The 19,357-nt window shown below is 38.2% G+C and overlaps 1 protein-coding gene across 1 annotated transcript; it reads left to right on the top strand.

Annotated features, from left to right (window-relative positions):
* The first annotated feature begins 3,194 nt into the window (after positions 1-3,194).
* On the top strand, positions 3,195-6,954 carry LOC149943470 (acetylcholinesterase-like). Its single transcript, XM_090175294.1, has 5 exons — positions 3,195-3,715; positions 3,815-4,106; positions 5,709-6,129; positions 6,190-6,472; positions 6,567-6,954. The coding sequence occupies exons 1-5, from the start codon at positions 3,219-3,221 to the stop codon at positions 6,787-6,789; spliced, it is 1,716 nt and encodes a 571-aa protein (XP_090031420.1). The 5' UTR covers positions 3,195-3,218; the 3' UTR covers positions 6,790-6,954.
* Positions 6,955-19,357: the final 12,403 nt, after the last annotated feature.

Below are 19,357 nucleotides of genomic sequence, written 5' to 3'. Positions count from 1 at the left end.
ACTACTTAAAAATCCCAACTAAACCTCCCCTTCTACGAAGTCCCTTTCTTTCACACTAACTCCCCTTCTACGAATTTCACACTAACCCGTTAAAAGGTTTAAAGGTCGGGACGGGCGCTAGGAACTCAATAGAGGAGATAAGGGAAGCAAAGGGGTGGAAGTCGAGAAAAACAAGTGGGTCACCTGACCCAAATAATAGTCTTACACGAGCTTACTGTATCGAGTTTGTGAGTTAAACTAAGCCAAAAATAAATAAGCACGACGATTTATTTGAGTGTACATATATTTATTAAACTACTATTCCCCAGCGCCAGTCTAAACGTAGTGAAGATTCCCGCGTCCTCTCCCCAGCCATTTCGCGGTACAACTCTACCCCAGCGCCAGTCTAGACGTAGTGACGATTCCCGCGTCCTCTCTTGTGTGTCAAATGACTCTCCCGTGTCTCTTTCTCTAAGAGTTGTAGGGAGATTCTACTAGCTTTTGATTGTTACTTCTAGAGGCGGATTTCCTCGCGTGGCTGTTATTCGCAATCGCGTGCGAGGATTCTTCTAAGTTTAGTATGATTTCTACCGTGCCGTGTCATGCCTACGGTGGCGGCGGACGCCGGACAACGGAGCGAGACCAGGAGTCTTACTAAGAGCCTATACGGCTCTGTGGTAGAATGCTCACCTGACGTGCAGTAGGGCTCGGGTTCGAATCCCGCCCGGTACTAACGCAACTTGGAAAATATTTATAATACACCCAATGACAACAAAAAAGGGGCCCTTTTGGAAAAACCTTTTCCCTAATTCTAAGAAACTGCGGGTGGGGGCCAGGCATATGTTGCCCCCCCAAGGTTTTTTATTCATAAGTAATAGGTTTTACAGATCAATAAATTATTTGTGCGTTGGAAATACTCTTGAACCTTAGCCTATTGGATTATTATTAGATTAAATGCATAACACGCTTAAAATTTTAAATTAGACAATCCTAAACAAGTATACCACCAGCTTTCATCCATTTGAAAATATATATATCGCGGGTTTGCCCCCCCCCCCCAATATGAACCTTCCGCCGCCACTGCATGAATTACAAATAAATAAATAAATAAAAGGACAAACTTTACGACTTATAGTTATAGAAGATAAATAAAAGGACAAACTTTAAGACTTATAGTTATAGAAGATAAATAAATAAACGGAAAAACTTTAAGACTTATAGTTATAGAAGATAAATAAATAAATAAAAGGACAAACTTTAAGACTTATAGTTATAGAAGATAAATAAATAAATAAAAGGACAAACTTTTAATGGTAGTCTAAATAATAAAATACTAGTTCGCAATAGTTAACTATTTGGATACGCTAGAGCTTTCGCCATCTGCGGCAATTGTTTTACAATAATATTCTTAAAAAAACAATTTATATCCCTAAATTATTTTTTAAATTAAATAACGTTCGAAAGAAGAGTCCTACAAAATTTCAAGATTATCAAAACAAATCGTGCTGTACGATAGCCCTTTCCAAAACAATCGAATTTTCCCCCATAGCTCGTTGCCTGGGTGTAATTCATAACGATAAGTAACGTAAAAACATGGAGTATTAGCGTTGTCTATGCATTTATTAATTTCGGTCAGGCCTATACAAATTCAGCCAATCCGATAATTCTAAGAAAATATAAGTTGATGTTGACGAACTCCGTATATATCGTATTTGGAAATAACTACCATTAACAATAGTGTTTTCAATAATTATGTGTTTCGATAGAGTAGTTAGTCATTATTTTGCCAAAAGTAAGCGTTATTTTTCACTTTGAAAGCGCTTGACCTTTCACTGAGCCTTCGTTTCAAGCGAGCGGAGCCAATTAAGTTACAGTACATGAAGTCACTACCGAGTGTACTATTTCGTTATTTTCTTATGGCATTGTAACGAAAGGACATTGTAAAACATTTACTCTAGTGTCATACTTACTGTTATCAGTTTACTTATAAAATAAGTTACGTATAAAAATCCATTTCATTTCGCTGAACTCGTTATTAGCTCAAAGGTTTGGATGATATAGTTGTAATGATTTTTTAAAAGTTTTTACTTCCTTCGAACAAATTAGAAATTCATACTTTTAAATTTAAAATATTTTGATAGAACCGGTTTTGTAAATTACAAAAGCCGCGAAAACGAAGGGATTTCATTAAACCTGAGGCGAAGGTTGCCAGTAGATTAGAAAGATGAAGTACACGAATACAGTTTAGAGTACTTTGATTATTGCAGGCTTTTGTAAGGCATTTCATAAGCCTAACGACTTCGAGCTCTAATGTAATGCAATTATAATCGACGTATTCATTAGACTTTTAAATAGCGTTCTTAACTTCCACATTACGGGTCTAGTTAGGATTTGTTCTCCCAGTTCAAATATGTTTTATATTTCTTTTATTTTAAATATAATGGTATTTTTTTGTCAGAGTGACTGTTCGTTGACTACTTGGCATCGCGTCGCTTAGTCACCATGTCACCCCTGTTCTTTTACAGGATTTTCATTTTTATCACATTTGGAGATTGTTGCGATACCCACACATACGGCCACTTATTAATTAAAACGAATGATGGTTGGGTAAGAGGAGTAACGAAGGAAATACCAGGTAAGAGGAAAGTGGAAGCTTATTTAGGGATACCATACGCGCAAAACCCCATTGGGAATTTAAGGTGCAAGCACCCGCAACCAGCGTCCCCCTCGACTGGAACTCCTGCTACCAAATTTCACTAAGACATTACGATATTTCCGGGATTAAAATTACGTTAATTTTATTTCATTATAGGCTTAATTATTTTTCTTACGGTATTTCTAAGGATGTTTTAGTATAAAATATTTGAAATTCATACCTTTTTCTCTCTAAATAATTATTGAACTATTTTGCCGCCCCCTAATGCCTGCTAAAAAGAGACGTTTTACATTAGTTATTTCCCAAGGCGAAGTTTTGGCGAACGCCAATAGATTGATGACATTAGCCTTTTTCCAGACATTTTATAAGCGTAACGACTTCACGTACTTATTTCAAATTAACCTCCAAATTATATTTGATATAGGTATTTGTCCTCCAAGCTGGAAGATGAAAAAAGTGATAAAATATCTTGTACTTTAATTAGTCCGTTTAATTTTTTTTCTAAAAAAGTATAAGAAGATTTTTCAAAGAGTATGCGACAGTTCGTTGACAAGGTTGACGTGGAGGGTTCGCGTCGCGCAATATGTCACCGCTCTTCTATTTAGTTGGCGCATTGTTAGTATGTCGCGATCTTCACGTTTACGGCCAATTCGTAATTAAAACGAACTATGGATTGGTGAGAGGAGTAACTCAAGAATTACCGGGTAGTAGGAAAGTGGAAGCTTATTTAGGGATACCGTACGCGCAAAGTCCCACTGGGAACTTGAGGTTCAAACACCCGCAACCGGCGTCGCCGTGGAAGGGCGTTCTCAGCGCCACGAAATACGGGAACTCCTGCTACCAAATCTCACTCAAACATTTCGATATTCCCGGAATTAAGAACTTTTACCCCCGAACTCCGCTCAGCGAGGATTGCCTCACTCTGAACGTCTTCGTCCCTCACCCGAAACCAACGAACTCCACCGTGATGGTCTTCATCCACGGAGGAGGTTTCGCCATTTCGGGCACGTCCGCCGTTTTCCACGACGGAAGTGTCTTGGCCCGAGAGGAAAACCTCGTCGTTGTGACCATGAATTACAGGTTAGTTCAATTATTTTTTGCTGATCGAAAGCCTATTTATTGCAGCACTTTTGTACGTGAACCCAGTTAAGCGGATTGTTTCCTGTTACATTTTTATAGGCTAGCGTCGCTCGGGTTTATGAACTTAGACCACCCAGAAACAGACGCAAACTGCGGATTGATGGACCAATTATTGGCTATGAAATGGGTTCGGGACAACATCGGGGCGTTCGGAGGCAACCCCGATGACGTCACCTTGTTTGGACACAGCTCCGGAGCGGTCAGCGTCGGGCATCACGTGATGTCTCCTCTTTCGAAGGGCCTTTTTAAGCGGGCCATCATGGACAGCGGAACTCCGATCATGGATTTTTCATTACTTGAAAAGGCCCAAGTTAAACAATTCGCGTTTGAGGTAAATTTTCGAAGTACATTTTTCGCGGTAGTTCTTGGGGTGGCAATGCAATGGCGGTGCTTGCACTTTTGAAAAGTTTGAAATCCCGGAGGGGAGGTTTAAAAAGTTTATTTACCTGCTTTTAGGATTCCGCGTAATAAATGAAAAGAAAGTTAGTGTCGTAAAATAAAATTTATAGTATTTCGGATTGTTCAAGTTGCTTGAACTTTTACCAAGTATACGTGAATACGTTAAATCATAAGTAATGCAAAAATTGCGATTTAGTATTAGTCCTAATGGCTTAATACAAGCCTAATAGTAACACACGCGGACCAGTTGGGGATAAATGATATGAAAACGAAATATCGTAGTTCGGTGAAACACATAAGCCTAGCAGATTTTAGAGCAACCAAGCCAAGCGTTTTTAACTAAAGGTTCTGCGTGACCATAGCATACACTTATAAGAAAAACAAAAATATAAATAACATCAAGCTACCTTTCCCGCAATTACCATACCATTATCGCGAGCACTATTTTTTAATAATCAAATCGAAGTACGCCTTCACTTGACTGACTTAGACATCAACTTGTCAGAAGGCGTCATGACTTTGAACCCCCTTTGAGAGTCTTTGCCGTCTTTGGACACTTGGGAATATTAAAGCATACAGTCGGTGACCAGCGTGCAGCCTCATTGAGCTTGAAAATTGAAATCAATGTGTGCAAATCTTATGAACCAAACTTTTCAATTTGTCTGTAGCAGACACTAGATCATAGGTGCTACCTCGGAGAAGCTAGCGTCGTTACGCTACCTAGACTCGTTTCGGTCGCAAATACTCTTTTCCAATCCGTTCATTTATCCTTTGAATTTTAATATTTAATATTCATAAATATATTTTGATCTTTTTAAAATAACTGGTTGTATTAGTAGTTGTATATTGAGCCAGAAAACTGTAAACATCGTTATCTAATTGAAGTAATTAGGTTTTCCTTCGATGGTAATTTAGTCAAGAACCGATTGGAATTGCGAATTCAAAAATTTTATTCCGCTAGATTGAAACAATGATTACCAAAATTTTAGATCAATGTGGAATTTGGATTAGACAAATTTTAGATCGAATTATTTTTTATTCAAATTTGAGCTTACATGTTTATAAGGGATTTGCGCAACCTAAAATTTCAATTTGTCCACTAAAGCGTTCAACTTTGATCGAAAAAGTGCGCTCTCGCCGGGAGTAGTGGCTCACTCCTGTAATCCCAGGCGTCCGGGAGGCAGAGTTTGTGGATGGCCGTGTGAGGACGACCACCAATCCCCCAACGCGTGGTCGGAATACTTCCGCCACGGGTGTCCCCATTCCTGTCCCCACGTATCCCCCTTTGGCGTGGCCGTTACACATATCTCGCCCTGATTACTCAGATGGTGTCTTCGCCGGGCTCGCGGTCTTCTCACACTCAATCAGCCCTTTCTTCTTTGAATAAAAAAAAGTACGCGCTCAGTGGGTTGTGACTTTGCACACGTAAATGTTCAACTTTGAACAACTTTTTTAGAGACTAAAGATATCCTGACTCGCGACGGAATTTTTATTTACAGTTTTTAAAATTACGTGGCTGTGCTATTTGTTTCAGATGGGAAAAAGACTAAATTGTTCGCATCTGTCGAGCACCGCTGGTCTGGTCAGATGTTTCCACGCGATGGATGCCAAGAGACTAATTAAGAGCGAACCCATCAGGAGGTTGTTTCCTTTCGTTTTCACGCCAGTTGTTGATGGCAAGTTTTTGGTGGAAAATCCAATCAGCGTCTTCGGATCATCTCCGCCTCGCATCACGAATGAGGTGGACGTCATGACGGGTGTCGCCAAGAACGAAGGGACGCTGTTCCTGTCGATGATCATTCCTCTCGTTTTCGTACCGCTATTCGACAAAGTAGGTCCGTATTACCAAGAGTTTCTAGAAGTAGTAGAGTTGAGTCTACCCGACCAGTGCGAAAGATTCTACGATTCCATCAAGCATCTGTACACGGATTGGGAGTACTTCAACTCGTCGTCGTGTAAGCGCCTCGTTTAACGATTAAGCGACACGCTTTTTAAAATTTCCGTTTTGTTTTCAGCGAACCTGAAAAGTGCCGAAGATTTTTTGTCCGATTACGCGTTCAAGTGTCCTTGGAATGATTTCTTGGAGGGCTACTCGACTCTGAAGGGCCCAAAGACATACGCTTACTACTTCCCATATCGGTCTCCTCGTGGTGACTTCGTTAAATGGATGGGCACCACCCACGGAGAAGAATTGCGATATCTCACGAGTGACTTGCTCAATGGAGGCCATTACGAACAGGAAGATCTTGAATTCGGAAAGCGACTGAGGCGGTATTGGGGCAACTTTGCAAGAACGGGGTATGTCTTACAACCATTTGAATTAGCATTATTGTGAAGCGTCGTTTAGTGAAGCTTAAGTCGCTAATGCCTTATTACGTAATTAATTTTGTAGAGACCCTAACTCAGGGTCAGACTCCAACGACGTGGCTCCAATTTACTGGCCAAAATACGATTCGTGGGAGAAAAACATTCTGGTTTTAGAACCCGACAATGAAGCCTACTACGAACTGTCTCAAACCGACACTGAACGCTGCCTGTTCTGGAAAAAACTCTTTCCTCTACTCAAGCAGCTTAAAAAGAGAAGACACTGTGCATACGCGAGCCAATACTTTTAACTCGATGTCATTGACCTATACTAATTGGGTCGCAATTATTTTTTTCCATATCTTTGCGCTAATTGTCATTTATAAAACATTTTTGTTTTAAAGAGCTAGTGTCTGAATTTTCTTGGTGTATTAGATTTTTGCATGAGGTATTTAAATAGAAAATGATAATAATAATGGTTATGACGCTTTTACTTGAAAAATAAATATTCACCAGCAAATTGAAATTTGTAAATGGAAGGCTGGGCTACACTGCATTTCTTAGGTGTCTATTATTGACGTCATTGGCGAGTAGATGTTTATAATGGTTGCTACTAGAGTTAGCTGAAAAAGAATGTTTAGAGGAAAACCAGAGATAAAATAGTAGGCCAAAAATTTCACAAGCCCAGTTTTGGGATTTTCCTTTTAAATCTGATGCAGGACACTACAAATAGTAGTTGATTTTATAAAATAAAAGTGGTCTTGCCCAACTTGTTAAAATGTTGCTCTTACGTCACCAGACACAGCTTTATTAGTATATTTTGCGCACGAGCGATTAGCACGCGCGCTAAAATAACTATATTCCTCGCGACTGTAGCGCGCGTTAGTAGGCTTGTGAAAGTAAGAGACTGTGACGTAAGAGCAACATTTAAAAAAGAAGGCCACGTTAGTTTATAAAAATAACTATTCTACCTTTAATAAAATCATAAAATTGTTTTACGTACGAGGAATTTTAATATCAATAAAGAGAAATCACTACCTTTTTTCCAATACGTAAATCGAACGATAATGTAATAAGCTTTCGGAAAATATCGGTGGTTTTCGTTGTTTTCCGATGCACTGTTAAAGCTATTGAGAGCGCTTTTTACACACAATCCTAAGGATTTGTGTGTATTAGTCTCACGTACAGTGTAGCCGTTGCCGCCGATGCCGCCGATGGCGCCGTGTCACGCATACCTCTTCAACGGTTATAACTAGAAGAGTCAATGATATCTCGTTCAAAAGTACATATATTACCATTGATAGCCTTTCATAAAGTTTTCAAATCGGAGCCCAAGAAGTTGGGAATTTGCCCAATTTACTATTTTCGGTGATTTCCTTTATGTGGTAGATATTTTGTTTAAAATTAAGTCCGATAACGTTAAAAAAAATATTATTGGATAGGTTAGGATTCAGCGGACCTACAACTTCGGTCATATCAGTAAATATTAAATTTAAGTATAGTTTTCAGGGTATTTTACGGGACCCCAGTTTTCGTGGTTTTATATTTCCGCCTAAAAATCTACATATTTAAGTCCGATTTTCATTAAAGTTATATTTTTGAATAGCTGTGGTTTACATATAACCTAGAATTGTAAAAACGTTCCTTAAATTTAATTCTAAGTAAGGTTTTTTGGGCAGCGTATACGGACCCCCGCAATTTCCAACATTGTAAATCCGCGTGTTTATCAAGGCCGTTCAGAGTGGGCCGCGCTTTCAACGTATGACCAGAAGTAACAATTAAGTATGACACTGATCTACCTAGTCTTCGGCGTATGACCAGAAGTAATAAGTGTGACACTCAACGTAACAAATAAGTGTGATCAGAAGTAACAAATAAGTGTGATCCGAAGTAACAAATAAGTGTGATAAGAAGTAACAAATAAGTATGAAACTAATCGAACTAGTCTTTGTCGTATAACCAGAAGAAATAAGTGTGACACTCAACGGCTGACTAGTAGTAACAAATAAGTGTTATCAGAAGTAAAAAATAAGAGTTACACTGATCGAAGGTATCTTCGATGCTTTCAAAGTATGACTAGAAGTAACAAATAAGTGTAAATTTGTATATATATGTGACCGTGGATATATTTTGGTTGTGATAACGGCGCTGCAGGTTGCTGTGAATAGCTCAAACAAACTTAACACATTAGGAGGATTGTGTGTATTCTGACCGTCGTACGTCTTGTTGATATTTGAAGGGAGCGCGCAAAGTCACGGGAGCCACACTGCTCTCAAAAATTAGGAGCGCACGCCCAAAGAATCAACACAGCTTTGTGCACGTATTTAATCCTAACAAAAACTAGAACGGTAGGAATTAGGTAAGAAATCTTCGACATTTCTTCATCTAAGGCACAATTTATAACCTCAACAATCGGTAAAATTTTGGAGAAGTGAAAACATATAAAAATTGATCTCGTGAACCATCATGTTCCAATTAGAAAAATGTGATCCATCACATTTTATGTCCATCTAATTTTGATCCAATGTAAATCGATCAATAAGAAGCCGATAAAATTATCACCAAAACAAGAAGGTCACATAATGTCATTCAAGAACAATTAGGCTTAAAAAATCCCGTTCCAATTAGAAATGTTTGCGCCATCACATTTGTTACTCAAATGATTTCTTTGCAATGTATCGCGGCCATGTATGTATTGATCAGATTAAGACGGTGGAAAGCTATTTGGAGCAATAATGTCATGGCGCTCACTTTTCTAATTGGATCTGAGTTTCTGAAGGTAATAGTTTTCGAGATAAATTTAATGACGCCTAAGATATTCCACCATAATAAGTTTGTCGTAAAAACGTTGAAACCGTTGTACAAAAAACGTACGTAAATGACTTTAGTTTGAATCCAATTCTCGTGGGTCGGGTGGCCAATTTTGCTGAAAAACGCATTTTTTAACGTCTTGCCGCAAAGAGGTCACCGCTTGACGAATAAACAATGACGAATTTGGTATTTCATTTACAGGGGCGTAGGAGCGTTCTAGAAGTTGGTGGGGGCAAAGAGATACGAAAAGGGGTCTAAAGATGGTTTTGAAATTTTAATGGAGTGTAGCTTCTCCGAGTGCATGTGTACGTTTTACTACTGTGTAAATTGGTGGGAAAAGAAAGAAATTTAAACACAGTTGTGGTTCTATTAGCTTTATATGAGTTTAAAATGAGCATTTGAGACTTTTGAAGATTTCAACAGACCAAAAAGTTGGAGGGGGCAATAACATTAGTTGCCCCTCCCAGCAAAATTCTAGGGAGGGGCATTGCCCCCGGCCCATCCTGGTTCCTACACCCCTGTTCGTTTATCTGATCGAATTTGCGTTTTAATCTAATGTGATCGTCAAGTAGCGTATCAAGCGACATATTATCTGACCTGACATAGGATTTGTTATTGTTGGAGATAATGCGATGAGGACTCTCGACCCGAAATGCATTTACCCTGATAGATTATCGGGAAACGTCTTTTTTACTAAATAACCCGATAATCATGTTTTTTATTAATGCGTATATAATAACTGCTTTATTATTGTAACTTGTCTCATTAGCTTCGCTCATTTCGGTAGTACAGTTCTAACTTTAAAGTTATCTTGTAACTCTGTATATATATATGTAAATAAACCAGTTCTCGTAATTTTATCCTCCTCGTCGTCAACCTTTCGGGAGCTTTGGTGTTTGCCGTTGAGCAATTACTTAAACAGTTATCCACGGTGAAAAAAAAAAACGATTGCCTCGCCGAACTCTGTTTCAAGATTTCTTCTCAAATGTTTTTTAGTTCAGTTCAGTATTTGGTTTTCTGGTACACCTTCGTTTTTCATTAGATTAACTAAGTTCGCTGTAAGATCCATCAGTGAAGTAAATGATGATTTCGAAATTAATTTATCTCTCAAATATTGAAAAAGGTGGACTAAAGCTGATATTTCTGCCAGTTTATACGGTTCTATAGTAGAGTTCTTCCCTTCTTCACTTTTCTGACTCACAAATGACTTTTCGCGCGTGTAATCCTTGTAACAAGATTTATGGTAATCTCTTGATGTAATAGCTATCATTGTTGAATTACTTCGTTCAATAGCAATTTCGCGTAACTTTTTATCCGATCTCATTTCGACAGATTTCAATAGTGGTTCACGGGTATTGGTTCCAGATTTATATTTGTCACGTTCACCTTGGAATCTCAATTTAAGAGGAACGGTAAGCAAGCGGTTTTTTCACCCCCATTTACCGATCAGAATAGTAGGAGTGGGCCAAGGTCATTAAAGAAAAAACAAAATGGCGCGCGTGTTCAGGTCGCTCAGAGTGGAAGGTAACATAAGAAGAAAGAAAAAGGAATTACACGACGAACATGCTTATTCCCAAAGGTCAGTGTTTTGTTTTTATTACATCGGTATTTTATATCGCACATTTGAAAGTTGATTATATTAAACTATAAACAAGAAGGTGTAATAACCCATAAAAACAAGTTAAGCCTTGGCGAACCTACATGAACTTCTGCTGTGGCTTTGCTTTGGGTATGTTAAAAATACCTTCTAACTTTATATCGTATTATATTTATTGACAGAGATATTCATAGAAAAAGAGGAAGAGCTATTAATTGAACCTTATTGCGATTTGGATTTGTCAAACTCAATTCCTCAAACAGTGGAAACAATCTGCGCAAACAACTTTAATAACAAGTCTTATGTACTTATTCGTCAAAATGAACCAAAATCTCCAGCAAAATTCCAGGCAAAAAAAATAAGAAAAGAAGATACTAATCAATTAAGTTAGTTAAATAAGCAGACCTTATATTTGTATGTTTACTTAAAAGTGCATATGTCTCGTTTGCAGAAATTTCTGAACAACTATTTAATGAAGCTATTATTAATGGCATTAAAGCTATGTCTAGTTTAGGTGAATCAACAATAAATTCTGATTTGAATTTAGTCTTACAAGAATTAGGATGCGTAGTTAAAGATGATAAGATTCCTCCTTGGAGAAAAGGTTATGAAATTATAGGTGATATAACTCTTAAGCCGTGTAAAGGTTATTTTTTACAGCGGCCCAATTGCTACAATCAAACGAGACAATATTAGAAGAAACAATCTCTTATTTAGCTGCATTTGCTCCTCCAGTAAGCATTTTATAATTACATTTTTGTTTGTTATAAAGTCTTTAATTGTATATTGTTAATTTCAGATATTTTGTGCCATTACCTTATATCAGAAGAAATATTGTGCTTCAGAACTTCTACGTACCATCCTTAATGAATTAGAATTATACATCGAGAGAAATGCAGCAAAAAGTGAGCCTAAGGCAAGCGAAAACATTAGTCCGGAAATAATCAACAAGAAGTCGTCTGTTCGTGAACTGCAGATTCTATATTATGTAGCTGGATCTACAGTTAATTCAACGTGTAGAAAAGTTCCTAAAAAATATGACATTTTGAATGCCTTAGCTATTAAAGGCTCAGGGGAAGAGGTAAAGGTGTATTTAAACCAAGAATTACCAAACCTGGACATCACAAATTGGGTAACAGCGAATAACAGGGGTGGCCTACTTTATGTCAAGAAAGAAACTTTCATTTTCTTTCAAATGGTGGACAAAATAGTTGATGTTTTTATGATGGTATAGCCATACTTGCTGAAAACCAAAACAGAATGTATAACGCAAAGCGCAAAGTATTGGAGGATGAAGAAGTGGAACTAAAGTGGCATTGTTTGTTGGGGAGTTCTCAGGTGCCTAATGAGAAGGATCAATTTTAAAAAGGCTTATTGAAAGTTATTTGCGACTGAGGGGCAAGGGGTTACAGCTTTTTTTGCGCGCCAAACACTTTGGGAAAAAATCTTAAAGAAAAAGCTCAAGCTAGCCTACGTAAAGGCTTGAAAGAAAAAAGGGGGAATTAAATCTCATGTCAAAATACTTCTAATGAAAACCCAACCCTAGTCAAAGATTTTTCATTACCCCTTAAAGTAAAAGGAATAATTCATGATGGCTGTGATATTTATTTAGTTTAGTATATTTATTGTTTTGATAAAAGCATTGTGATTATGGTAATGTCCTAAACAAAATTGTTCATAAAAAAGATTTTAATGCAAAAAGTAATTTATTTTTATTTTTAAATGAATTAAAAAGTATAAATCTTTACGGATCATCAATTTGTGTGTTTCCTTTAGGAGGTTTTATAATACCATCTAAATCCTTAAACCTGTCAATATTTTGAGCATAATGTAGTATGTCAGGATTCGTGTTTCCTCCACAAGAACTCCGGTGCTTTCCAAATTCTTGTTCTAAACAATCTTGGTTAAGGTGGCTAGTTAAAACAAATTTGGCCTTTTTGGTAAGTAGAAAGCGTATTATAGCTGGAATTGACTTTGCTGTCATCAAGAAGCCTTCAACCGTCTCTCGACTTAAGGTCATTTGGCTCCTTTCAGTTGCAGAGACGGAACTGGGTAAACTCTCCACTTCTTTTTGCCATTCCAAAAAATACTGAATGAATGGTCCTTCAAGCCACTTAAAAAAAAATCTTTAGCAAATTATTAATTCAATAATCAAATTGCTAAATTACCTTTAACCTTTCATCCTCTTCACTCTTATATGGGTTTAAGTTAGGGTTTCGCTTGAAAAGTCCTTCTTTAAAATGCCTAGCGTTCATACAATCAAAAAATTTATTCAATAAACGAATGAATTTAATTGTTTCCCGGCATTTGTCACCAAATTCCAATTCGAGGGCGTTCGCTACTGTATCACTAAGAACTTGCGATGCAAGACGCACTCGCATTCGAGAATGAGAATCCAAACGTACGTGATCCTTAGTGAGTTTGGGAACTATTTTAATGGTTGGGGGAAGGTCCAATTCATATAACCTCACGATTTGTGTCCATTGTATTGGTTGACCATTTTTAATAAGTTTTTTGGTCATCATGTGGAAGTTACTATGACTAAAGCCATTTCTAGCCGTCTTTATCAAATGTGGTGGGTCACATATAAAATATACGTATCTTTCTTCATCGCATGCGTAGATATTCTTCCAACGGTATCCATTAGAAACAAAATTACGATGCATTTTCCTATTTGTACTTGCTCCATCTGCGATAATGCTAAGCACTTTAATTCCATGAAATTCCAACTTCGAGATGGCTTCGGAAAGTATCCTATGAAGGCTGTCAGTATTCATATCCTTACATGGAAAATATGAAAGAGGAAACTTAAAATTTCCAGTGATACTCCTTATCATAATCTGAAGGACGTGGGTTGCTACTTCAGATAATTCACTGGTCTCGCTCCTTATATTTAAAATTTCATTTCCAGTCTTGTCCAAGTTACTGAAGCCCATCAATTCTCCCGTGCTGTTCCGATAAATAATATCTTCTTTTATCTTCATTTCATCTATGATAATTGATACATATTGTTGGTGTTCTTCGGGACAACTTGAATAGAGCATTTCAGTAGCCTGAACAAAACTGTCTTTCGTGAATCCAGCTAGTAGTCCAATGTGAGAGCTATGGTTGTATAGTGTTCTCTTCGACGGAAGCTCGAATACTCCACTGGAAACCATAGCATTGTAAGTTGACGATGATTTCTTGTACAAGTGCCCACTTAATAATTTTAGGGTGCCACCGCCTTTGTGTTTTGCTTTTAGTTTTTAAGATACTTAATTGTTGTTCCACAAATATTCTCTTGAACGAATTTTTTGGCAATATTTTTTTCTGCTTTTCTAGCTGTTCACATATAAAAAGTGTATCGGTTTCACAAAAATACTGCCCAGACTTCTTGAAATCCTTCTTCATCTTAAGCTTGACTTTCTTTATTTTCTTTCTAAGGTCAATCGCTCTTTGAGTTTGAGTTTTCAATTTTTTTACTAGCGCATCACGCTGTAAATACTGTATTATTTTTTCCCCATGTGCTGTTGGAATATTTTTTTGGCGTATAATGCTATTAATCAGAACTCTTCGATAACTAGTGCAAAAATGACACAAGTCTTTTGTTTCTAAATTAATTTTGTTTTGTTTTTTCTGGTGGCTTTGAATTATTTCACAGGATAAAGAATGTAGGGCTTCATCACATAAATTTATATACCCATTTGTTTTTTCCTTAGTTTTAAAATGGTTTAAGAGTTCATCTTTTAGAATTCCAGTGCAGAGGGGATATTGATCGACAGCAATCAGAAGATTAAAAAGTAGGTCTTCATTTGTAACATCAGGGAGTGACTTTACTAGTGGGTGATTCGGATTGATAACTTTGCCATTAATTCGTAATATACCACGGAGCTCATGGTCTTTTAAAGTGAAGGACTTTGTGATCAACCCTTTTTCAATATCTTGTTTGGTTAATGCTATTCCTTCTTTCGTAAGTATTAGAGTCCAATTATTCGGAATAGGTTTTCCAGCCAGAGTTTGAATGTTCGCTTGTTTACTTAAACAAGTCTAAAAAAGGTGTGAGATTAATTATTTGAATCAATTATATTAAATTATATTATATTAAACTTACACCGGAATTGAATATATTAGAATCACTAACGGTATTACTCAAATCTGTTTCAGTTTGGTAAGGTTCTTCAGAGGAGCATATTGTAACCTCAGTCATCAGAACCACCGGATCAGTTTCCTCATCAATAACCACTTCAGAAGTATCTGGCAAAATATCTGATACATTTAATATTGACCGAGACTGAATACTCTGTACTCCGAATGACTGATTCTATTAAAATAGAAAGGAATATAATTAATTTAAAAACAAATATATAACTTCACAAGAAAACATTTAAAACATACCATAAGATTCAAGCTTTCTGAGGTTTCTTCATAGGGTACAGGGTTTGGATGTTCGGAAGTTGGCCCTTTACTTCCAATAAAATGTTCTTCACATATGTAGAAAGATTTTTTGGTAAGTTTTTCGATGGTTAAACGATCATCAAACCTTCCACACGCCGATATCCATTGTTGACACTTAAGGGGTTCTCTTCGGAAACGTGGAAACGGTACGAAGTTCGTGTGTACAGTCCGAGGCTTAGCTGAATATGTATTATTTTGGCACAGAGAATACATACATTGTTTACTTTTCGGCATTTTTAAGCAATTAAATCGTATTACGCGTTAAATTAGAGCGCAAAGAGTAGCCAATTTAACTTCATAGTTTATTTAAAGACTAATAAATAGTGGAAACCAACAAGCATTGATTAAAAACTTAAATCATTGTTATAAAGAGCTTCCATTTTGTAATTTTACGATCACGTGGTACAATCGACCTTGGGATACTCCTACGGAGTCTCCCGAGCTGATTGAAGCGCGGGGAAATACATTTTGTACTGTGGAAGGCTAGCGTTTGCCGTTCCTCTTAAATTGAGATTCCATGCGTTCACAGAATATACAGATTTTTTCATATACCCTTGACTTGGACGAGGCATTTCGCGTGGACCGGCGAGGATTAAGATTTACAGAATCACTTTGCTCACCCACTGCGTGTTCCGATTGCTTCTTTTCTAATTCCTCGAGAGTTTTTTTTTTCAATGTAAAAGTTAACCTGCAGCTTCAATGGTATAAAGTATCTGGAACGCTCGATGTCTCTTCAATAAGTACGTGTATGATCAAAATTGGTTTGAACTTTCTAATCTCAGCAGCTTTATACAATGAAATCCAAGACCCTACATCTTTTGGTTTTGTAAGCTCATTCGATGAAAACTTTTTCTCACATAAAACACAAAAGACGACCACTTTTCTGCATTTCGCCTTCCCCGACATGTTTTACTTAAAAAACTTTATTTATTTTCAAAATATTACTTTTTAAACAAAAGTAGAAATACCCCAGCTCAGGCCCAAACGGACTACATAATGTTATACAAGTGATAATTGAAAAAAAAACCAATCCCATCCGGGGTTGAGGGCAACGAGCATGCCTTTATATCACACCTTTTTTACACTTCAAAAGGGACTTACTTTTTTACGGTAAAAAAATAGTGTGACTTAACACTAAATAAATGTTTAAATAGTACAAACACTTCAAGAAATTGGGGTTCGTTTCACACCATCCAAACCACATTTAAAGCCAATTCGATGTTGTTTAACTTCGTTTCAACACCGTAACCAAACAATTAAAACACTTTTAAGCACTATTCACAGTTTGTGAGACCAAATATATCCAATAACATGTAATATGAAGTGGGGTGGTGTAGTGGTTAGTACTTTCGCCTCGCAGCAAGAGGAGCCGGGTTCGAGCCCAGCTTGTGGCACTGGGTGAAACCTCGGAACAACTCCTTCCGCGTTGAGATTGCAAGTTCTCTCCCCACTGGTGTATGGGGTTTTCCCCCAAGCTCTTTGGTTTCTCCTTCCATAAAAACTTGTTGAGGTTAACGTTAATAGTGAGTGTAGGGAGCTGTTGGCTCGCGTGGCATGCAGGGCTTGCCACCACCTTCCTACGTAATGTAACCCGGCCACCTGAATTAAAGGCTTCAAAGGTCGCTTGATGACTTAGGCCTAAGGTGGTGCCTTGGGTATTAGCCTAGCTGATTATTATTATTATTATAAGTCTTCCTTGAGACCCAAATTTGGTTAAAACGGCCCCGGGCACGATATGCTGAATGCAGATTCATTAAAATGTTGACTACACACTTTGGGGTTAACTTCTTCGTCTATCTTCGGTAAATATTTTTTTAAATCTTCACTGTTGGTTGTTTGAAATATGGCAAAGGTCCATTTCTTTCTTAGTGTTTCTTCTATGGGGAATGCGTGAAAACTTAAATTTATAGAGGCCATAGTATTACTACTTTTTCCTTTCCTGGGTTTCTTTTCATACGCATCTTTTTCGCATGCATTGCAATTTGGTACAACGCATATAACCAGCTTCAAAGTTTTATTATTTCCTGTAAACAATGCAGTTCTGGAATTAATTTTCCTCAAGCCTTTTACAATTAAAATAATATGGATTGATTTCTAGTTTAGTGAAAACATTAAAAATGTATTACTAGATGCCTTTTTCGTTATATTAAATAAATTCAAAATATTTCCTCTATAATTATGCAAAAATGTAAAAAAAAAGAAATTAACTTCATTCCTTCCTTTCCTACACAAAGAATTCTAAACGTAGTCTCTGTTGCAATCACAAGATATTTCAATCGAGAAATCGCCCGTGAAACCAATGTTTTAAAACCAATTAAGAAATTCAGAGCGCACCAAGCGGCAAAAATCTGCAAACTAAAATGACAGAAACAATTCCGTAAAATAGGCGGCACAGGCCTTTATAAAATAACGTAGGCAAAGTTTAGTAGTAATGCAGTGGCTGCGTGTTTGAGCAGTACAACTAAATTTCACATTTCAATAGAATCAGAAATACATGAACCGAAATTATCCTTTTCATTGGGAGGCAATTTCCCCGTGCGACAGGGTAGGGATAAATAGCGAGGCCTACTCCAAGGCTGGAGCAGCTGTCCAAAATGGAAAAAGTAGATGAATTAAAAACCTTTTTAGCTAATCTTACCATATCATTCATGTATGAAAGAACAGAGAAATACTTAGTTTTATTTTTTTTAAATATTATTCATTTAATATATAAAACGTTTCAAAATACATAGAAGGACAAAAAAAATTTCTTTACAGGCAATAAAGATATTCCGCGAGGGAAGTGCCGGGCGGAAAAGTGTTCAATACCGACGCGGCATTACCCCGCTGTATTGCGATTGCTATCCGCTGAGTCAAAAACGACGTGGAACACGGCTCCCCGGTAGCTTCCCGAATTCGACGACCAATAGAATGGACCAAAGCCAAACCGTCGCGGCCGAAGGAGCCGAGACATTCTACCGCCACTGCTTGAGACAAATATCGGTGTTCAAGCCCGGAGTACTTCGCTTTTTTCTTCGACTCAGCCTGGGTGGCGGCCCAGAGAGGGGCTGCAGACGAAGATGCCAAATATGACGGAGCCAAAGAGTCAGTGCAGGTAAAGTCCCACACCAACGATTATCCGCCGGGCCATAGAACAAGGGACATTCCATCAGGCCGCTTCCCGTCGTCGCGCGAGAGACCCGGAGGCTCCAGAATGGATGGAACACCCGCGGAAACCAGAGCACGTTTAAGAATATCATTAACGGCGCCGTGCCTTGAAAGCCGTCCGGAACTCTTCTTACAGCTCAGGCCGTGTGTCCCGTAAGAGTCGATCTGGGCACCACAATTACACGTGTGAGACACGCAGATGCGGGCCCCCAAACGCAGACCGACCGCAATCCGAAAGGAATCATTGTTGAGGTCGGTTCCGAGAGAAGGCGACGGAAGCGCATTTAGCCAAGAACCGGATTCGTTCGAGCTAACCGAGAGAAGACGGGCTTTATCGCGATCATGGACTGCGCCATTGGAAAGTAGCTTCGCGGTACTGTCATTAACCGGTCCTTCCCATACTCTTTGATGACGCCAATGGTCTGGAGAAGGTAAAACAGCCTCAGTCAAAAGTTCCCAATGGCGAAGAGCATCGCGAAAAACCGGGTCCGGAGAAGAAGCAAAATAGGGCGGAAGAAAATTTTGCACTAAATCAGCGACGCTGGAGGCCGACGACAAAAACCCCGGAAGCGCGAGTTTTGAGGCATGACGAATTCCAAGGCCGCCTTTAGCCACGGGAAGTGACGATTGTTCCCAAGGAGCCTCATCCATAAGCGTATTGGTGACGTCTTGAAGTGATTTTCGAAGAGTTCCATCGAAAGACCTGAGGCCATCTTCACAAAGCCACACAGGAGCGCTGCGGAGAAGATACGACAACCTCGGAATGGCCAAAGAGTTTTTAAGCAAGAAGAAACCGTGATGCGCCGAGATGTGCTCAAGGTTTCTCGCCATCACCTTTAAAGCCTTAGGGCCTGGTGCAGAGACGTTTTGCGATTCCTGTTAATTTTAAC

Source organism: Leiobunum rupestre, chromosome 5 (genome assembly GCF_980474605.1).
Source record: "Leiobunum rupestre chromosome 5, qqLeiRupe1.1.hap1, whole genome shotgun sequence".
In the NCBI taxonomy this organism is placed as follows: Eukaryota; Metazoa; Arthropoda; class Arachnida; order Opiliones; family Sclerosomatidae; genus Leiobunum; species Leiobunum rupestre.
The sequence above is the reverse complement of the archived record's forward strand: the minus strand, read 5'-3'. Positions and strand labels throughout refer to the sequence as shown.

Coding starts and splice junctions, on each gene's coding strand:
- LOC149943470 (XM_090175294.1), top strand. CDS start 3,219: ATGTCACCGCTCTTCTATTTAGTTGGCGCATTGTTAGTATGTCGCGAT. Junction 4,107..5,708: donor TTAAACAATTCGCGTTTGAG/GTAAATTTTCGA, acceptor TATTTGTTTCAG/ATGGGAAAAAGACTAAATTG. Junction 6,473..6,566: donor GGCAACTTTGCAAGAACGGG/GTATGTCTTACA, acceptor TTAATTTTGTAG/AGACCCTAACTCAGGGTCAG.